The 21,899-nt window shown below is 45.3% G+C and overlaps 1 protein-coding gene across 2 annotated transcripts in view; it reads right to left on the bottom strand.

Annotated features, from left to right (window-relative positions):
• MAML3 (mastermind like transcriptional coactivator 3) overlaps nt 1–21,899 on the bottom strand; it is a 196,878-nt gene that overhangs the window by 52,566 nt on the left and 122,413 nt on the right. For both annotated transcript variants that reach the window (XM_082759854.1, XM_082759853.1), the window contains exon 2: nt 15,338–16,831. In XM_082759854.1, coding sequence (XP_082615980.1) covers nt 15,338–16,831 — 1,494 coding nt within the window. The remainder of the gene's footprint in view (nt 1–15,337; nt 16,832–21,899) is intronic.

The following is a 21,899-nucleotide window of genomic DNA, read 5'->3' as shown; positions in this document are numbered from 1 at the left end:
GTTTCAAACTGTTAGTGATCGATCACTTGCAACAAATATGATGTGGCTACTCTGCTAGCAGCCTGGATTTTAAATATTCACGATGGCTGTTCGCCTGTGTGTGCAGAAATGGCCACCTCGGCGCTCCTGCTTCCAGCGACAATGTCACAAACAAGAGGGGATGGTATAAGTGGACTCTTTCCTGCTTGAATATTTCAATGAGTTTCATCTTTTCCCCCATCATACATTATTCTAAGTAAGAGAATGCAACTCTACATACGAAAGGAAAAACAAAAAGCAGCAGATTATGCAAAACAAAAGCAGAGAAAGAAAGAAATTTATTAACAAGACAATTCGAATTCAAAATGCAAAGAGAAACAACAAGAAACACTAAAGCTCATTTCTAAAAGAAGGAATAAAACCCAAATTCTTTCAAAAACTTACATTAAAAAAATCCGATGTGTGCCTTTTAAGTAGATAAAAGAGTTTACCTTTGGAGTGACTGAGATACCTTAATTTTGTCATAATCTTAATTTTGTAGATGAAATTCAGATACTATGGGAACAAGTGCTTTAGACATCATTGTATATGCAATAGAAAAAAATAGGAGGGAGCCCCATTCCTGACCACTGATCATCCAACACAAAACATGTGCATATGCTTAAGAATAACGACAAGATATTGTTCAGACCCTTGTCCACCTTCTGCAACTGAGCCAGGAGATTTCCATCCAAAATAAGCACTTTTTTTGTTCTTCTTAAATCGTATGTTGCTTTTAGACTGCGATATGTGCTTTTTCTGTACCCAAATCCTTCCTTTGTAGTACAATAAAAGTAAATATAAAAAGAAACATTATAAATATGCTCAAAATATCTTTTTTGTTGACACTTGTTACAACCAGGATTGTCTTGCCTTGTAAAAGAATCAACCCTACCCAAATGCCACCAAGACATCCAAAACTGCACCCCCAAAAATGACGGTCCTATCCAAGGGATTTGTGTGTCCATTCTTCCAAGCACCGATACCGATATTGAGTACACGTGAAGACGTGACCTACTTTCCTGCCGAAAATGACTAAGAAAGATCACACTGATAAATATCTTCTAAAACCCTAAGAAAGAGGGAAAAAGCAAAATTACATGCAGTGGGGCAGAGAGGTGAGCTGGGGGCAAGGTAGAGGCAGTTTGTGAGAAAATGCAAAAAAAAAACTTTGTTTTTTATTACTGCCTGACTGCAACTTGGTGTTTTGAAGGAGGGCACAGCATTTATGTAACAAGCGGTTCGCTCACTTGCTGCCAAGCCATGCCTGCATGCTACTAGGCAGGGAAATAATTATGTCACATGTTTCTCCCTGGAAGACAAATGTGCCTTTGCACTGCGCTCGACCCCACGAAATGGTCCCGCACAGCTCCTAGTGGACTCACACCTTATCCCTGAGCCCACCCAACCGCCCCAGCCTCGCTCGATGTGCTCGGTTCCCCGCTCAGACTCGTGGGTCTGATTTTCCTGCACAGGCTAGGGCAGGATCTCGCTGCTGCCAAGGCTGCAAGCCCCAAACGCAGCATGAGGAAGAAGCAAACTGCCCTGTTTGCAGAGCTAAGGCAAGCTCCACATGCTAATTCTCCGCTAAGCCAAAGCATGGGGCTTTGATTTCCTAACCTCAGGATGTTATCTGGCTCCAGTATAGGATTACCATTAGCTCTGTATGTCTGTCCTTACAGCAGGGTCACTGTCATGCCATATGCCACTTGGACAACCTTTATTCTTTCTAGATTTTTTTTTTTTGTAAATCACAGTGTTGATCTGGAAAGGCTTGGATTCCCTTGGCTTTCAAAATCTGCTTTGCATTGCTAACGCATGGGGCTGTAGGCAAAGTTGCATTAGAGAGACGGGCAAAGACAGAAAGATATACTAAAAACCTGTTAAGATATAAAATGTCTTCGGGGTGCTCTTCTCTTAAATATTAACAAAAAAAAACAGAGGAGGTTTATTCAACATCCATTTACCACACAAAAGGCCCAGTTCTTTTCTGAAGTGACTTCTGCAAAACTTCAGCAAGTGTGCCTGAGATGCAGCAGTGTAAGCAGGGAGAAGCAGACCTTGAGGAGCACGTCGGGCTCTGCAGGGAAGTCAGAGCAGGGCGGAGAGTCACAGTGTTAGGGCCCACAAGGTGTCCCCGTAGGTTGGTACAGCAGGAAAAAGCTCCCGCGAAAGTCACGGACAATTAATTCTGCCTCTCTCCCCTCCAGTGCTGCGGTACGAGGAAGGGTCATCAGTCTCCAAATTGTCATGCTCTCAGCAGAGCAACAAAAGAAGGAGATCAGGAATCCGAAGGAAGAACTGAAATGGCTGTCCCATGATTGATGGCCGGCCTTCTGGGACATGAAAAGGGGTTTATACTCATACAGTACCTTTCATCCCAGAACCCGAGCAGCTTTCTGAACGATACACCGATCTTACACGAAGTCCTCTGAAGGAAGGCAGAGAATGCAGCCAGTGAGGACTGACACGGTTCTTCCCCACACCCGGACGAGCAACCCAGCCCAAGCAGCTGATCAGGAGCTGTCTGATGACACCCCCCAAAAAATGACTTTTTGGTTCACAAAATGTAAAACTCCTAGCATGAAGGGTGGCAAGGAAAAAAGGTCGATGACTTAAGCACAGAGAAACCACCAAAAGGGAAAAGCATGAAAAAAGGCCATCGTGGCCTGCTTCAAAATCAAACACACACAAGAAGCAGGTGGAAACTCTCCACAGCCAGCCAGAGAAAATGAGCAAGAACAACAGCATTGCGTTGAAACTGCAAGGGGAATTCAGGGCACTTTCCTTCTGCAGCTGAAGACAACAGGACTTTTTCCACCAGCTGAAGAACAAGCAAGCCTCAGCAGAACATAGTGTTTGGACTCAAGATGAAGACGCCAAGGCAAAGAGCTCGTCTTTCAGAAAGCCCCCACAGCTCCAGGCCTCACATCTGCACTGCACAAGCACCTCGGGTAAATGCCCAGCTGAGCATCGGCTGCTTGAAACCACTCTTAAGAGCTCATCTCCCTGAGCCTCCTGGATTTCCCCGTCTCCCCCCAGCCTGGTACTGAGAGGTCTTCTCCAGCCTCAATGATCCTACGGCCCGGGTACGGCCGAGCACTTCTCCGTGCAGGGAGGGTAGGACACAAACGGCAGAGGCAGAGACTACCAGTTGACCTCGTTGCCAGATAAAATCCATTATGCATGATTAAAACTTAACAAAACGCAATCACATTAAAAATGACTCTCATGAAGTGCACCATGATTTACTGACTAAATGAATGAGAAATTTATCTGGATAAAATAGTGCCAGCCCTCCTGCATTGGCAAGGCATGATAAATTGCTGATTGTGAGGGGATCGGCGCTTGCTGTTGGATGACACGCACGCATTGATTGTCCCTAACAGCGCTAATTAGCATAATGGCATCTCCACATGGATTACAGAAAGTTTCTTCTTAGCAAGCAGAAATTATTTCAGGCCTTCAGGTCCCAAACTGCAGGGCGTAAAGATGGAAAGAAAGGATTTACAAGCTGCCTCGCTGGCCTTTATCATGCAGATGAAAGGTCCAGCCCACTGGATCTCACTTAATCTCGAAGAGATGGGAACAACATTCAAGGGAGCTCTGGCATTGTGCTATTAAGCCGTGATCACAGTGGGCTGTTTTTTCGCGTAGCAGTGATCTAATTTTGTGAGGCCAGAAAAAGCCTTTGAAAAAGATGAATCTAATCCTCAAGAACTAGAAGAAAACCCACCCCCTTTCCCCAGTTTCATTACCACACAGGGGGCAGGCCATGCAAGCCCTGGGGAAGCGCCCCCATTGACATTGGGGCTATGGAGGTGAGGAAGCGCTCGCCAAGTTGAAAAGGCAGCACATGGTCTGTTAACAGGAAAATAAAAGGGGTGCAAGAGGTAAAGAAAATGAAGGCGAGAGAGAGGCCACGTGACTCTCAATTAATTGAAAATCGATCCCACTAACCTGCATTTTTGGCTTTGAAAAAATCTGCGAGGTGATAAAAGACCACCTTAAAAACAACACGGTGCCCCACGGCTCTGCCTCCTCAGCAGGACCTGGATTTCGGGGCTACTTAGGAGGATTTTCCAAATGGCCACGCTTCATCCAGAGGAACGTGCTCCTTGGGAGCGTGAACAAACCGGCTCATTTGTCGACATCAGTGCTTTGCATTTTGTTGACACAGCATGCTGTGCCCAGAGCAGGGGTCCCGAGCGTGAGGAGAGGAAAGCAGAACCCTAACCTGCAATGCTGGAGCCCGCACAAAGGTCATGGTCACGGTGCCAAGAGCTCTCTTGAGGTCTCCCGATGTTCCTGCAAACTGTGAGCCCGTCTGTAGGTGACACCCGTGTCCCTTCAGCAGTACCCTCGCAGCCCACCCTGTATGCAACCAGAGTCAGGGACTGCACCAAGGACGCCACCCCCCTGCAAACCAGGTGCAGGAACTGGGTGAGAGCAAACAAACTTCTGCTTCAGCAGACCCAGAGACTTCTCTCATCTCTGAAATCTCCAGGTGAAATTCAGAGCTTCCTCTGCCTGAGGCCTGCAGGCTGCCCGGTACCATCCTGCACACCTGCCTCTGGACTAATGACCCCTATGTGGTAACATGAAGGAGGTAAATACCACCCAAAAAAACGCTCATACAGTAAATTTCACTATATATCCATATAGCATGTTAGGTACTTTGTGACATACATATTAATGTCTTGAAAGGCCTTAAATATTTCTGTTTTACACATCACTTTGTGGGAGCACTGAAGCTATCCTCAAACGATGAGAACAGTTTCACGCCATGAGAAGGGCGGGAGAAGGTATTATTAACACAGCTTAAAAGTCACAACAAAAATCACTTGAAATTACTTTTCCATCTATAAGAATATCAAGGCTTATAAAACTAATTTACTGCCAGGAACAAAACCTCAGGGTGTGGGAAACTGCCTGCCACTAGCAATGCAACAATAGAAAACTCCTACACACATTTTTTGCTTGTTTTAGCCATCTACAATAAGGGTATGCTACAAGCAACCTTAATCCAGCAGGGCTGCTCCATAGTTTTGAACGCTGAAGTCCTGGTCGAGATGGATTAGTGGGCAGACTGAGGGTGGAGCGGCCAGATTTATCACAGGGACGGTGCCACCACATTAGCGAGATTATATCGAAGATCCCCCAGTCCTTCATCTGTCTCATGACTGGTTAAAAAAACATTTAATACGACAACAAATATTTCATCCTATTTCCATCAGCCAGAGGTACACAGGCCACACAAAGCCACGGTGTCTTCAGCGATTTCCTGCACGCTGTGACAATACCAAAACCCAGCCCCGTGCTATTAAGCAGACAAGAAGGGGAGGCAGAGAAGCAGAAGCTGAATGAGGGGAAACAGAGGGCAAGCTTGAGGGGGGAGGTTAGAGGGAGAGAGAGAAAAATGGCTCGTGGAGTAGCAGGGGAAGAGAAAAGGAATAAACGCAATGTAGGGCAGATCTTAAAAAGAACTTCTGGACTTAGAGGGAGAGAAGCACACACTGGAAAAACAATTCCCTAGACCATGCCTATTGGGCAATCTCGTGAATTTTCCTTTCTCTAGGCAATACTATGCACCAAAAGCAATTTAAAATGCAGATTCTTTTGAGAAGGTTAACTCTCAAGCCTGTAAGGAAAGTCACATCGGATGAGGAGGTATCTTCTCAGGGCAGACCCTAAATGCTTTCTAGGCCAACCCTTTGAAATGACCCTTCGTTTCTTTTTCTTTTTCCTTCTTTTCTTTATTTCCCCCTCAGTTTCTCCAAACAGCATAAGGCAACAAACGGTAGGTTACAGGTATGCCTCTATTTTTAACAAACAGAGCTTTTAGCTAGCGGGGAGGAACTTGGCAGAGCAGGTTTTACAGCAGGCTGCTAGCATGAGCAGCCAACAACTGAGATTCTGGAGCGAGGAGTAGACTTTAATATTGCACAAGTGTGAAACAGAAGTGAAAAAGAGCGAGGTAAAACATTAAAACATGATTTTGTGACAGTGCTGCTGGACGTGGGCTTGCTTTCTTACCAGATACTTGACCTTGCCTCGGCAGCTCCCACTCTCACCGCAGAGCAAGAGCTGCTAACAAGCTCCCACTGGGTGTAAATGAGCAAGCCACCTGTTGGCACGATGTGTTGACACAGGATGGGTGCTTTCTTCACAAGGTGTAAGATAGGCTTGCAGGCTGATACACGCAAAGTGTTCCTCACACACAGGGGAAGCAGCTAAGCAAGGGCAGGAGGGCCCAGGAATACATGCATGCAAGCACGAGGCGAGGACGAAGAACCGAGGAGCCAACAGACTGGCTTCTCTCCATAGTAACAAAGTTGGCTGTCCCAGACTTACTGCTAAGCTGCTGAACAATATAACAGAGCAAGGGCAGGTTTCCCACTGCCCATGAGGAATGAAATCTTTGCTGAGAGCGCAGAAGCCGCATTCTTTAGCAAATGAGATGCATCAGCTGGGATTTGGCAGAACCTCCTGAACGCAGGCCTCCAAAGCTGTGCTCTTAACCACTTACTGGGGCTATCTTTCAAGAGGTATTACACAATTTCGGACTGCTAACAGGCTGAAAGCCATGAACTGCAGTAAACAAAGACGAGTGACAATGAGCCACCAAAGCTCAGCCGATTACTTTTCTTCTGAAAAGTATTATTTGGACCTAAGCTCCTGGCTGGAACATTAATCGGTATTTACTGATGTCCTCCTCCTCAGGCAAAAGAGCTGAACTGCATTCATGTGTTTGGATAAACAGCCTGTTTCGGCATCGCTGGGAACACTTAAGGAGCCTGGGGATTATGATACAGCAGGGAATTCGCTCTTTCTGGCAGTGCTCAGCCTCCCGTACGATATCTGTATGTTTTAGCTCCTCTTCCTGCATCGTTTTTCATCTCCTGCCACTTCTTGCAGCTTCCAGGGTAGCGCAGATAGCTGCGGACAACTTCAGTTGTGGCATTTCTGGTATTCTGAGCACTTCACTGTGTTACCCAAAACGAAGCTGTCAGCGTGTGTAATCGGGAGGGATGGCAGTGGTGTCATCCCCTGCTCCCCATCTGGCCCGATGCTCAGCCCTGGGAGCTCCCCAGCCCTCCTCGCAGCGCCTCTCCCGAGAGCAGAGCTACGGGCAGAGGGAAGGAGCCTACATGGCATGGAAAAAAACAAGGCAGGCTGAAACGTGGAAAAAAAAAAAAAAAAGAAGAACAGGATGGAGCTTGTTTTTAAGGTAACCACAATCTATTAATAGTTCCAAATAGGCTTTTTAATTACAGGATACCCTGTACCCTCTGAACCCTTATTGATCCATCGTCTGATAAACAGTTTTGCTTGCTGCAAGCTCCTTAAGAGGCAGACATCGCCTCAGGGTCAGGCTGCAGGGACTGGGTCACTGAAAAAAAAGCAGGCTGGGGGCTGGGAGACCACCACTGTCTGTGGCAGGGAGCAGAAACCAAAGGAAACGCACGTGGCAGAGTCCTCCCATCCCTGCAGCAAAGGGAGCGAGGGGACAGTACTGCTTACTCGAGAGCCATTCTGGTTGGAAGAATCTCTCTGTGTGCAAAGTGAATCTCTTCTTCTAATGCTAATAAAAAATTTACAAGTTTGCTTGGAATAAAAGCTCGGTTCATATAGACCCCTACTCTGGGACAGAGATGGAAAAAGAGACGGAAAGAGAAAGAAAGAGAGTTAATTTTAAATCCAGTTTCCAGTTTTCTTTACAAAGGCTGGGAAAGACGAGAGCAATATACTTAGACTGAAGAACAAACTCCAGGCTATCTGGAAGAGGCTTTCCCATAGCAAAGGACTTCACTAACAGTTTGTTCCCTGCCAGACAGCAGAGTCCAGAGGCTGTTCTGAATTTAACAAAGCTGAGAGACACAAAATGACCCTCAGGTGTGGAAGCATGGGTCGGGGTGGAAATGCAGGCTGAAGGCAGTGCAGGTACCCCTTACAATCAGCACAGCGAGCTCTAAGTGCCAAGCATCACCGATGTAAGGCTCACTGCCACGTGCCTAATGAAGACTAATCACTTCTTTATTTATAAATGGATCTTTAAAAATGGTAGAGGGAAAAAAAAAGACACTTTAAATGGATCTTCTGTGGAAAGATGGTATGTTTGGGTGCCTTCAGAGCCCAAACCCAACAGGGAAAGCAGGCAGAAGGCCATTGTGAAGCACAGCACAGCGTGTTTGCTGCTGCTCACGGCTGGCTTATTCGCAAGGTATCGCCCTCCCAAATCGCCTGCTGCACAGGAAATGGGCGGACAGCTGCAAACAGCCCCTGGCCTTCCAGCAAAGCCCTTTCTATTCCCAAATTAGTGCCGAGGCTTGTCTGCCTGCCACCACTGGCGAGGGAAAGCCAGCCACCCACCTCGGCAGCGGTTAGCGTGAGAAGGAAGGCGAGATCTTCCTCGTGCTCCTGGCATGGGGACGACGTGGAGGCCTCCCTAGAGCCGCGGCTGTGCTGTTAAATCTGGCCAGGAGCTGGTGATGATTTTATTACTCCTGTTAGCTGCAACGTCTAATAAAGCCAGTACACACAGAAACGCGTGCACGGCTTCCTTGTTGGTGGCAGATGAAGCCGTTTATAAACACGCTCTTTGTGCCGAGCAATTACTTCACCCGCGTCCTCGCCGCCGACAGCCGCTTGGAACCAATGTGATTCGTTCCTGCGAGGTGTCTTTTCTAAAAGGGCCGCATGACACGTGCTAGAAATACAAACATGGCTGAGGAGAAGCTTCCAGGAAAGAGGTTTACACTGGCGGATCGTGGGGGAGGACAAAAAGAGCAGGGGAGGGGGACAAGGGGTGGACAAGAGATGGACACCATCACCTTAGCTGTCCGGCTGGGCAGCATGAGAGCAGGGGACACTGAGCCAAGGGGAAGGAAAATCCTAAGTACTACATTACCTTGCAATGTTACTGTAAGATTTGACACATTTTTCCTTTAAGTTTCACTTCCTTGAGTCAAGGTGGTATAGGAGAATCAAAGCTTTACTTTAAAAAGAGTATCTGTCCCATATGGGTAAAGAACGGTAGGAAAACAAGGATCCTAACAGTTCGGAAATCTGGGAGACTATTGCTCCAACCACCCTCAATATGTATTACTAGAAAGAGCTCACAATTTTAAAGCAATTTTACAAATTCTGAATGGTTAGTACCAGCAGCGTTATAGGGCACAAACCGACTTTTTAGAGACATTTGGATTTATATATTCATGAAAGTAAACATAGGAACACAGACTCCTCTAAAATAAAGGTCTAGTAAATATTTCTGAGATGTTGAGAAGCTAGCTGGCAAACCTGGGAATTACGGAAGGAAAATAAAAATAAATGAACAAAAAGTACTCTGTAAGTGTAGCCTCCAGGAAAATGTAAAGTTAGGGACTGTCACAGTCTTAGAGAAATGACACAAGGACAAATATTGTTTAACTGAAAGTAGACACTTCTGTATTGTTTAACACTAAGCAGATAACATGACCTGCCCAGGATGGAAACCTTAGTCTTTAGACTCTGGATGAAAGACATGAAGAGTTAGAGAGGCTTGCGAACAGCAAGAAATGGATTGGGGTTGGTATTGCTGAAAGCATGTGGAATGGGTTACAAGACTGGAAAATTTAAATGGATGATGACGACTTGCACTCTAAGAAAAAAGTAGCAAAAAAGAAGCAGGAAGGGGTAACATTTTAAGTAAAAATAATACTGGCTATAGACGTTTCAAAATCACCATGCTTTGAGATTACAGTGGTAGCTAATGAAACTTCAGGAGTGTTGGTTGGCACATGTTGTATCACCAGACTTACAGGCCTAGCTGAACAACAGAGCAAACTGCTCTTTATGCTGCAATCCAGACTGTGTAGGGATAAGTAATATGCTATTCTGGTGACTCCAAAATAGAGGACATTAAATATGCTCCTTGTACAGTCAGAAAAAGACAATTTCTGCTTCTAGAAGTAAGGTAGGACAACTTATTTATGGACAAGAATAACTCACGCTCTCAGTCTTCATGAAACTAGACCAGAAGCCAATCACACAGCAACGTATTTTAACAAATCTTGGAAAAATGTAGAAATTTCTAAGAATTGAAGACTTGCCGCCACAATCGTCATATTCAAAATGAGGAAAAGGTTGCTTATTCTGACACATCTCCAGCAAAACAATGGAACAATTTCTTTCAGCTCTCTATCAGCAGTGACTCAGAGGATAAAACAGGAATACTGGTCAGCATGGTTTCACCACAGAGAGCCATGGCTTTCTTACGGTAAGATTATTTATCCAGTTGGGACATGGGAGCAGTGCAGTTATCCTGTGATTTTACAAGGCTTAGACTAGAGAAAAACTTGGTATTAGAGAAAAACAGTAGGTATATGGAATGAACAAATGGTGTATTAGGTTAAAAAGTACATACTCACAGGTTCTGAAAGATAGTTAATGAGGAAATATCAGCAAGCTAAAAGGTTTTTTCTCTGTTTGTTTGTTTTTAGGATTGTGCCGTGGAGATCTGATCTTAGCCAAATACTGTCCAATATTTGTTTCTTGTGATTTCTGCTAATATGACCTCCTTCCCAAGAAAATGGGCAGATGGTACTGGAAAGGGAAGTACTAGAAGGCCAGGCCAGTCTTTACAAAATGCCTGGTAAGATGGCAAGAATCCATCCAAGCTCATTCCCTTCTGTCCTTAAGAATCTACAGCAGACTGACTTCTAGGGAGCAAATTTTGGCATTTATAAAAGGCAGGCACTGCATTTGAACTCCAGTGCAAATTTTTTGAAGAAAATAATGTTTATAAGTCAAACACAGCAACGACAGGCATTCACTATGTCTCTGTAAGTTGTTCAGCAAGTGATCCTCAAAGTGTCAGTCATTATTTCCATTCCAGCTTGTTTCCCCCTAAAATCTAGTAAGACGGTTCTGTTTCTGCTACACTTTCATGCAGTGAATACAGATCTGTAGCCTTTCTTCTTTACTTTCAGGTAGGCTTTAAAAAAAAGCCAAATCCCAGAACATTAATCTCTTTTTCTCGCTATCCCAAAGATAACCTTCAGGAAAGCATAAAATGTCTTTCACTATTCCAGCAAGAAACACACCTTTTCACTTGGAAAGGACGAAGACTATTACATTTCAGAAATGTTCTCTGGACACAGATCTCCCTTCATCCTTCATATGCAAAAAGAGACTGAGCAGATGACGCTTCTTCAATTTATAAGACTAAAACAAAAGACATAAAAGAGAATTTGAAGGTAGCTCTTCCAGTATGGTGTCACTTCTCCTCTTCATTCACATCCCTCCAATTTCAAACAACATAACTAGTGGTTTCAATAAGAACGATAATTGCAGCATCCTCACAGTCGCATGCAGGCAAAGAGCTGCAGTCTAGTTTTATTTTTCTTACACCCACAGAGAATTCTGTTTTGTTTCGACCTCTCATTACTCTCCCTCCCTCACTTGGCTCCAAACATCAAATTCTCGCTCAGCCATTCAACATCTATTCCATTTGGCTGCTTTCTTCTCTTACCATTATGCATACATATTGAACAGCTGGAACCAAGAACAGGCACAATTAATGATTCTGAATTTTTCCAAAGAAAATGTTTTCACTTTTCCCCAGTTTGAAATTACTTTTGGTTTAAAAAAGAAAAAAAACAAAAAGAAATGGAAGAAAAGAAAAAAGAAAAAAAAAAAAAAGAAGACTACCATTAAACCTTACAAATACCTCAAAAACTAAATGGAACATTTTAGGTTAAACAAAGGTCTAAATGTTTAGAGAGGAGGTTGTTTTAGGCTTGCTTTTATTTCTTAAATCACATACAAGTCTAAGAAAGCCCCTGTTGCACCTTGGTGTGAAACCAGTTCCTTTCACTATCACACAGGAAGCACTGAACAGCAGAAGACCTCAAGTCCTCAAATACCTTAGAAGTTTCCAGCCCCAGGAAAAATCTGTGCTTGATGTTTTTATCCTGTAGCCCCAGCCAAGCAAGAATGCAGGAAGCACCCAGGATAAGGACGAGGCTAAGGGGCAACACTTGCTGCCTCCTCACAAACTAATACCCAGTTCTAGGGCAGATCGGGGTATGTGGGGCAGGGCTAGGAGTGGGGATTTCCAAGCACAAACCTGACCAAGTGGAGAAAAGTCAGGCACAAGGGAACACCAGCAGCAGGATGGAGCCCTGCTGAGCTCAGTGCTCCTTTGAGGAGAACAGCTACAGGATAAAATTGAGGTGATATCGTTGCGGGATGCACACTTTGGTGTGGAGGGGATACAAGCGCAGTGCCAGCACCTGTCCTGGGTCTGCTCAGTGAAGTGAAGGACTAGCACCTCTGTCAGGAATAGTTTCAGTGCTGGCACTGCAGAAAGCCTTCAGAGATAATCCACATCTGCTGGACACTGGTTTTGCCAGCGAGGCTGCTCAGTGAGCACCCTGCCTGTCCTGCCACTCGCACCGACACCAAGCTAAATGGCTTCCTCTCCAGCTGCCACCTTTCCTTACGAGAGCTTCTGGCTCAGCAACCCCAGGACACAAACCCCACCACCAGTCACTCACGGACACGTTCACAGGACAGCCACAGGCTAGTGACCTCCACAGCGTGTCCGCAAGGTCCCGGCTGAGCCAACAAAATGGCGTCCCTCTGAAGCACCCTACGTGATCGGAGCCATGGCTGACTAACATTACTGCTCATTAACAGCAGAACGGCCAAAATGGATGCGGGTTTAATTACTGTATGTTGTGCATGTGTATACAAACACACAACGCCAGCCATGCTCGGATTTTGTGGAACACAGAAAATAAGACCAGGCGTTGTCTTTCACACATGCCTCATGTTCCTAAATCACCTTTCGAGCCCTGCACATGCCCCTGCAGCAGTCTCCTGGCAGAAACACACAGTCAGTGCTAACCATACAACAGAATAGCTGGAACTTTTTTCCCCCTGGAATGCCATTTGTTAAATCCTCGTGATTATTTAACACACACACTCTTTTGCAATTCTGTGTCAAAGACCAAAACTACAACAAAAGCAGAAAAGATCAACTCACTGAGAGATACATTCCCTTACGCTCAGAAATGTGTTTTAAACTGAAGGGTGCAATCTCCTTCTTTTCCGTACATGATCTGGCAACTCTGACCGTCCACGTCCTGCAGCAAGTAGTAGGATCAGATAATCTGCATCCTTATGGATTCAACGCAAGAATATCAGCACATCTTTTTGCCACCTTTGCAAAACCAATCAGTTTCTACCAAGCACATCTCGCAATAATAACTCATTCCAATTTTCCAGAGAAATGTTTTTCGGGGAAGCAGGAAGGGAAGGAATGAAGAAATACTTTTTAGTTAGAAATCCATTTTTTCAACTTTCCTCACCAAACAAAATCCCTTCTGGGTAGACAAGTGGGTTTTACAAGTAGTGAAGGGACCTTACTGTATCTACATGAAAGCAAGAGGCTCCTTCGTCCCAACTGGGTCATGAAATGTGCACTGCACATATTATATAACAAAATGGGGTTTTGTCTTTTATTTCTTCTTTACGAGAAAGAGAAATGACTTAATATCGGGTCTTGGCTTTGGAAGAAAGTCTAGTTTTATCCAAACATCTAGCTTTTTCCTACATTAAAAAAAGGAACTGAGTGAGATTAGATATATGAAATCTCGACTTCCTGTTCACGCTGGAGAACTGCAGCGAGATAGTAACATGAATTTCTCAACTTATGAAATGGAGGGGATGACATTAACTCTTTCACATAGGCAGTTCCTCCTCTCAACTGTTTGATGATCTTTGACTTCAACAGATTGAACAAAAACAAATAAAAGAAACTATAAAGCATTAGACCGCCTGGCCAAACATTACATGCCTCTCAATTACAACCTGACAAATCTGTAGCTCAGATTACAGTGAGTTTTATGTCATTATCACAGCATTTCTCTAGATAAGTCATCACAAAAGGAAGAGGCTTCAGACTGGCGATTTCTAAAGCAGCAGGCAAGCCGAATTAAAATAGAAATATGAACCTTTGAGCTGTCACAACACATCCTGAACCATAAACAGGAGGGTTTTGCAATTCGTTTCAAATAATATGAGATGGCCTCTGACCTGGCAAAGCTCCTGCTCCTCCTATTGGTAGATTCACAAACTATGGCCTGAAGAAATGACATTTTTTTCTGTACTTCTACATGCATTACAGTGTGAGTCACAGTTAAACCATGCTCAGAAGGAAGTACTCCTTGTAGGTGGCGTGGAAACAGCGGAATCTGTAAAATGATGTTACAGTAAAACTATCAACCAACAACTCTATTAGCATACTATTATATCCGAATTCCTGACATGTTTTGGTGGCACATAACTTCTGCGAACGCATCACCTACTTTGTGAACTGATTATTAACTTTAATTCTTTCCTAAAAACCTTAAAACAACACTCAGAAGATTTATTCTCTAGCTTCTCCATTACACCAGCGTGCAGATCTTTACAGAGCCTGCTCAAGCAAGAATACCCAGATGACCTAGGTGGTGATAGGGCTGCTTGGTGTTACCATAACCATTATTCAAACCAATTATTAACTCATTACGAACTATTCCACAAGCCTAGCAGCTGCTACACCAGAGGTCAGCATGGAATACAAGCCAGACAGATGCCAAGTTAGCCCCTTGATGAACGTAAGTCAGAAGACTGTACAGATTCACAACATTATAATACTTGAGGTTGCTAAAGACTTCTTGAAAGTCCTGAAATAAACCATCTAATTTCAGGCATGGTTCAAGCACCACTAAAAGCATTCAGTTATGTTTACTTCTTCCAATGGAAACCAAAGACATTCAGCACCCAAAATGTCCTTCCTTTATTACCTGAACCAAAATGCCAAATACGCTGTTTAAAGCTGGCTAGATCCTCATCCCAAGAGGAAGGGGCCAACCACTCCATCTTTTGTTATTATGGTAACTAAACTGTGGAAGCTAAGCTATACAGTGGTTTGGGATCCAAAATCATCAAATCTTACGTAACAAGAAAGGAAACAAACTCCTCAAGGAGGTGAATAACTTCAGAACCAAAGCTTCCCAAAGTGGCCCTATGCAGTCATCAGTAGAAGCACAGGGAAACAGTGCTGGCTCAGAAAAATGGTCATTTAACATTTCTTACGTATAACGCAACATCATTTCAGTCATTTCATAAAATGATCAAGCTCCAAAATCACATGAAAATCCAAGAAGCATCTGCAATAACATCCCATACTTTCCAACAGAAAGAAGACGAAGAGACCATACAAAATGTTATTAAACCTTTGTATTCGACCGTTTTGGTTGTCTGCATATCACATGTTCACGCTTACCTGACCGAGGGAAGGAAGTGTTGCATATGCCATGGGCTGGTTCATCATTCCTTTCTGCTTCATGATGAGCATGCGTTTCTGCTCCTCGCTCAGGTGTGCCATCTGAGCTTGCATCTGGGGCTGCTGGGACTGCTGCTGCTGTATGTATGGCATCATGGGGTTCTTGCTGGGATTTGCCATCGGCGGGGTCATCCTCTGGCTCAGCTCAGCATTGAAGTGGGTCAGAGGTTTGGTGTTGCCATAAGAAAGCATATTGGGCTGTTTGCTTAAGGAGTTTGTGCCCAGGTTATTTGGCTGCTGATTGATCATATTCATGTGATTCTGAGGGAGGTAGTTATTAATTGTGGTCTTCTGTGGATTGTTTGCCATAGGAGGCACTATTGGGTTTTGGTTGTTAAAGGCTTGGGGATACATCATTGGACTATTTGGTTTGTCTGCACTGAAAGGTCCTCCGTAGGGACTAGATGGAGGGCCGACAGGTGACCAGCTTGAGGCTTGATTTGGATGCTGCTGCTGCTGCTGCTTCTGCTGCATGAGCTTGGCCCTCTGCTGCTGCTGTGCAGCCATTTGCTTGAGCTGCTCAGCTGGAGACAAGTCTGCAGTTGGCATATTCACAGGCCCAGGCCCTGATCCTGCCACAGGTGCTCCTGCTGGGTTCATAAGATAGCCATTTCCAGACCGTGTCTGAGTTTGGCCTGGCGTGAGGGCCTGGTTGGGAGTTTGAGGTGATTGAACAACACAGTTTGCTGGTGAGCCCGCCTGGATTGGAGCTGGTGGAGCGCTGGATACGGAAGTTATACTAGAGGCTGTGGAAACATTTGAGAACGGAGGACCAGAAGACGAAGGCCTCACCTGGGGAGATCCCAATGGAACATGAGCAAATGGGGAATGAGATGGATCACTTTTAACACTCGCACTCTCTTGAGTCTCTGTGGCAGGCCTGGGGAATTCTGGCTCCTTCTTCTCTTCGAAGTCTTCATTGAACAAATCCTGTATGTCGTCTTCCGGAACAGTGTTTGCTAGTTCGTCTATTAGCTCCTGCCACTCCTGATCATTCAGATTAATGTCCGAGAAAAGCTTATTCTGATTTGAAAGAGATGTTTCTGAAGTGTCTATGCAGGTAGGGTCATCCAAAGGCTCTTGCTTTAGCTCCTTGTTCTGCAGGATGTTAAAACCATCATCTAGCTCATTGCAACCATTAACGGGGAGCTTTATCTCCGAAAGCCCACCATTTTTACCCAAGTCTTCTAGCCCACTACCGTGAGTTCCACTGTTCTGCAGGGGCAGGGACGCTTTCATGTCAAGCTGGTGAAGAGGAGAAACAGCAGGCAAAGGCAAATTATTAGGCAAGCTGTTGATTGCCTCAATGCCTGGTACATCCTTCCGTATCCGCTTGCTGGTTGGAGAAAAGCTGCCATCGCAAACTCCATTCTGCTGCTCTCCATTGATGGGTGAACGTGCACCTTCCAACTTCCTTTTCACTGTCTCTTGAAGCTTAAAAGAAAAGAAGACAAAAAAATATTAACCAGCTGCAGAGACAAAAAATACTGCTGATGAGCTTTGTGACAGGTGCTTGTCACTCAGACGACTGGAGACAGCAAGTTTTAAAAACTAATTAGGAAGTTTCTTTGATTTCATTTTTATGCCTTGATCAATTTGAGAAGACAGATTAAAACAAAACACCAACAAACCAACACCCAACCCCAAACCCCATCACACCCTGGCCTTGAACAGGAGAGCACAGGCCCACAGTCACAGAACTGTAAAACATGTCTGTACTCTCCAAACTACCCAAATTTTACAGAACGAATCAAGCATTCCAACTTTTTGTGCCTAATAGAGTTGTGAAACTTTTGCTTTCACAAAACACTCAGTAATGTCTTCTGACAGTTTTGACTCCTTAAAGGAGTCTCAAATTAGATGTATAGAAGAAATAAAGCACTAGAATTTACTATTTACTCTGATTTTTTATTTTGTAATTTATTTATTTTCTTTTTTCTTTTTTTTTTTTTTTTTTGGAAAAATACCTGCAATACAACTGATTGACTGCTTGTATTGAAACGTGTGTTGCTGACACTAAAATTTTTGGAGAAAATTCATTAACATCGTTTCATTTGATTAGCTCTCTGTTCTTTGGCTGCAAACATATTGAGAATCAGTTTTAAATGAGGAAAAAAAATTATCTACTCTAAAAAATAGCAGGCAGTTTGCACGATGCTAACGTAATCAAATCACAAAAAAAGGCTAGCAAAGAAGAGAAGCTAGGAGCTAACATACAAGACAAATAACTAATAGAAATGATAACAAAGCAAGACAAGTCCCGGAAAGCAACCAAATTAGCTGTATGAATATTATAAAAAATAATGTGTTAATACAAGCTTTACTTTAGGTTAAAAGAAGAACACCAAAGCAATGCTACAGTCTTCTACCACACCAAAAGTTAAGTTCTCTGCTTATGTACCAGGCTAAAAAAAGCAGCCCTCTTTAGCTAAGGCAAAAAACAATAGTGGGGAGGAGAGGAAGCAAAGAGGTCATAGCTCTAGCGAACTCCTTCAGGACACACTTGCATCCTTGATACTAGAACAATAGAGGACAAAAAAATGAAAGATTTTATCAATTTTTTAAAGTATTTTTACTGGTATGAAAATCCCAGACACTCAGCTCCCACCCCTGCCCTAACCTAGAGGTCCTCAACCTTCTTTCTTCCCACAACCCAGATCCCATTTATTTCTCCCATCCCAGAGAGCCGGCTCCCCCCCTTTCATCCCGTGAGCAGAACAGGCAAGCAAATCCCTATCTCATCATCTCATCCCCATTCAGAGGGGAGTCTGTGAGAAGGCTGCACCCTTCTCTTTCCTCTCGGTCCTGTGTGCACTGTTTGGGGTACGATGCAGAAGGACATGGCCTGTGCACACGTGGCTATGGTCCCAGCTGTGCACTTGTGGGATGCTAAGCCCTGTGCTGGTCCTCCGCAGAGATGTGGCCTTCCTAACAAAGCCACCTCAGTCAGAAACTGTGCGAGCACACCGGGCTGCACAGCACGCAGCCGCACAGGCAGAGCCATCTCTTTCCCTTCTCTCCATCCCATGGGAGCAGCAACCTCACAAGGCAATTACCACCCGTGGGCAGGCTGTGCCAGCTAACAGCGATGCAGAAGGTAAGGCAACACCCAAAGACTAGTGTGAAGGAGAAACATCAAATCCCACATGGGGGCTTATAATACAACTCTCACCTCCTCCATCCCCTCCCCTGAAGACCTGTGTTAAGCTGAACACCGCTGTGCAGCACTGCAGCTCCCTGCTGCTTTTTAACCAGCATCGCTGGCGTGTGGCAGAAAACTTCCACCAAGCCCCCAAGCTTGTTTTACTGAGCTGTGCCTGGCCCTGGCTCACACCCTGGGGACAAGGAGAGGACGGTGTGGGTGTGGAGCAGTACCACTTCATGGACAGGAGAGGAGAGCTGCTTCCAAATTCCCTTTCTTCAGAACAAGGGAAGAAAAGCTGCCTTCAGGTGCAGGTGTGCGGTAACGCTGCTGCTATAATGGCTTACAATGGCATATCTAAGTGGGGTCCCTCGTGGGCCTCTCACCCAATTAACAGTTCTCCACCGTCCTCACTCCAGTCCCAAGCAGTCTCACGAGGAAGGCGCTGTCCCTCTTTGCTTCCATGTCAGCAAAGCAGCCACTGAAGGGCTGCTAAGTTCAGTGGCACGCATGCGCTAAAACAGGGTTCAAAGAAACATCCAAAGCTTGGCCCCGAGGTCATACTGGCAAAATGCTGAACACTCATACCAAAGGACCTGGGACAGACTTCAGGACACAAAGAACAGTTCACACAAGAAAGAAAAACCTTCACTTGTCTTAATAACACACCAGGGATTAGTAAGAGTGGCTATTTCCTGAGAAATATTACAAAATTAACTCCGTGCGTTTCACATCAGTTTGAAGGTTTCCCTTACAAAATATGGGTGGGAGCGATACATTTTCAGGTTTTACATCTTTTGTTAATTTATCCTGTATCCATCACCTTATTTGTACGTGGATGTTTACCAAGAGAATCAGAACTATCTAGTGGCAAATAACCAGCCCTAAAAATACCAGCTCCTAAAGATTTAGTCATGCTCTGAAACTTGGATGTCCCCCTGTACAAATATACAAGGACTTTAGCAAAAGTAAAAGCAGGCTTAGTATATAAATATTAGTAACTGTGTTTATTATGTATTACAACAAAAAGCAGCTTCAAGATGGAAACTATTTTCCATCAAATATCAGATGTACAGAAATCTTGCCGTGTTGCAAATGAAAACAAAATTAACCCTATTTTTCTAAGCTTCTTGCTCCGCATTGTTCTCCTTCAGATCTTTTAGGATACTGGGGGCTAACAAACACTAGAAAAATCTGATCTCTTTCTTCACCAAACAAGTGGAGGTAGGCAGAAGCATAATAAACAGGTTTATTTGAAGGGAACATGCTGTAAACAAACTTTGCGGCTGGGGAAGCATCTTAGCTCCAGCATTTTGGAGGGGTCGGGGGCCTTAGCAATAGATGCATCTCTTTTAGGTACCACACAAATATTCTCAACTTATTTCAATGCAGGTGTTCATTTTCATATCCTGATTTCACTCCTGACAACCATGTCAACTACTGGCTGGGTTGAATATCGTACGCTGAGCATACTCTGGCAAAGAGCTTACTGCATCAGGATTTCAGTGTCTGGGAAAAAAAATCCCAGCACTTCCCCTTCCCTCTGCGAAAACGAAACCTGAAGTAAAATATTCTCCTGTAAAGCGTCTTCCACTTCCTTCTAAGAAGTAGTATGTGGCTCGTGCAAGTAATTGACAGCGTGCATCGTGAAGATATTAGCAGCACCTTAGAGATCTGTGTCTAGGACAAGACTCTCAATGAATAAAATAAAATACAAATAAAATCCTTGCCAGGTTCATAGGCCTTTAGCCTTCTTTACACAAAATATTTGGCCGATGGAACCGCATTTCACAGCGGGTTTCTGTCCCAGAGCGGAAGGCAGGGTGAAGCAGGACTGGCTGTTATTTATATGCCTTTGGAGAAACTCCTGTTGCAGAGCAGGAAAAGGTCAAACTTTAGTGTGTTGACTTGTTAAATGACTCAACTGGGGGGGGATGGAGGAGGACGGAGGCTGTGCATGCAAGCACACAGACACACGGGGACCCAAAAGGTCTCATCTGACCTGTCCTGAAGTTTTGGGCATGGTGGCTGGGCCATGCCACAGCATTCCCAACACACAAACAGGGGAGCGGCGAGGCTGTCGGCAGAGCTTTCGTCTGCTGGGAGAAGCTGCTTCGCTTCATCCCACCAGCAGCAATTCATTTTTCAAAAGAAATTAGACCAAGGTGCTGTTGTTATAGCAACAGTCAGAGCCACTTACCCGGCCCCATCCCCCTGCTCACGCTGACTTCAGTGGGCAGCTATTTCAATTATGTATGGGGAGTGACCAGGACGGCGGCTGTTTAGTCCTTTTATTGCTCTTTCAAAAATTAAAAAAAAAAAAAGAAAGGGAAAAAAAGGCGCAGAGACTAAATCCTCTGTCTGCTTGTCGAGGCTGAGCACAGCCAGCAGTGCCTAGCACAGCTCCACATCCAGCTGATGGCCGGAGGGTCTGTGAGCCCGCAGAGCAGGAGGCTGGGGCTGCCCGTGCAGGTGCTCTCACCCAGCAGCTGGGCAGTGGTGCTGAGAGCTGAGACCCACCCCGGGCCCTCCCAGCAGGATTTCTGCTTCCCCTCCCATCAGTCTGCCCACCTCAGCACCTCTTCTCCCAGGTTTTCCTCAGCTTGCCCCATCTTTCTGCTCCCTTCCACCCCTCAAGCTCGCCAGGGGCTCTGCCAAGCACGCCGCCTCCATCCTGCACCCCAAAAGCTGCAGCGATTCACCCCTGAGCATCTTGTGCTGCTCTCAGACTGTACCGGCAGCTCGGCACGCGTCCCAGGGGTTGCTGCCAGGTGACACTAAGCAATTGGATTTGACCTGACAGCTCTCCTAAGCAGAGACACAACCACCCCACCTGAGATCAATAAGGAATAAGCAGCACTGCTGTTTGCACGCCTCAGACCCAGCTTCGGCATCCGAAAGCATTCCTCATCCCCTGCTCCCCCACCCCTGCTGGGCCACTTCAGAGGGACATTAAGGAGTCATCAGTGCCAAAGGGCACCGCAGCCACCTCTCCTGACCAGCGTCTGAGGTCCTTCAGCTCCACGGCGGCCTCTTAATAATCTTAATTAACCTTGCTGCAGGTGTCATGCTGGGGAGAGCACGACAGCCTTTCAGAAGCCTGAACGAGCCAGCAGTGAGGAACCCTGTTCATTTCCTCGCTTGGTAGCCGGGTCTGTGGGACAGGAGGAGCTCCAGTTTCTAGAGGCCACCTGGATGGGAGGCTGGCAGCAGCAGGGCCCTTGCCGGAGCTGCCCGCCTGGCTGTCAGCGGGGTGGGGATGCTCACGGGGGCTGGAACAGGCAGAGAAAAGCAAGAAGCAGCAGGAGTTTCATCAGCGCTTCCAGAGAGGGAAGAGCAAGAGAAGGGAAGGAGACACGT

This window comes from Aythya marila, assembly GCF_965140915.1.
Source record: "Aythya marila genome assembly, chromosome: 4".
NCBI classification, from domain to species: domain Eukaryota; kingdom Metazoa; phylum Chordata; class Aves; order Anseriformes; family Anatidae; genus Aythya; species Aythya marila.
The sequence above is the reverse complement of the archived record's forward strand: the minus strand, read 5'-3'. Positions and strand labels throughout refer to the sequence as shown.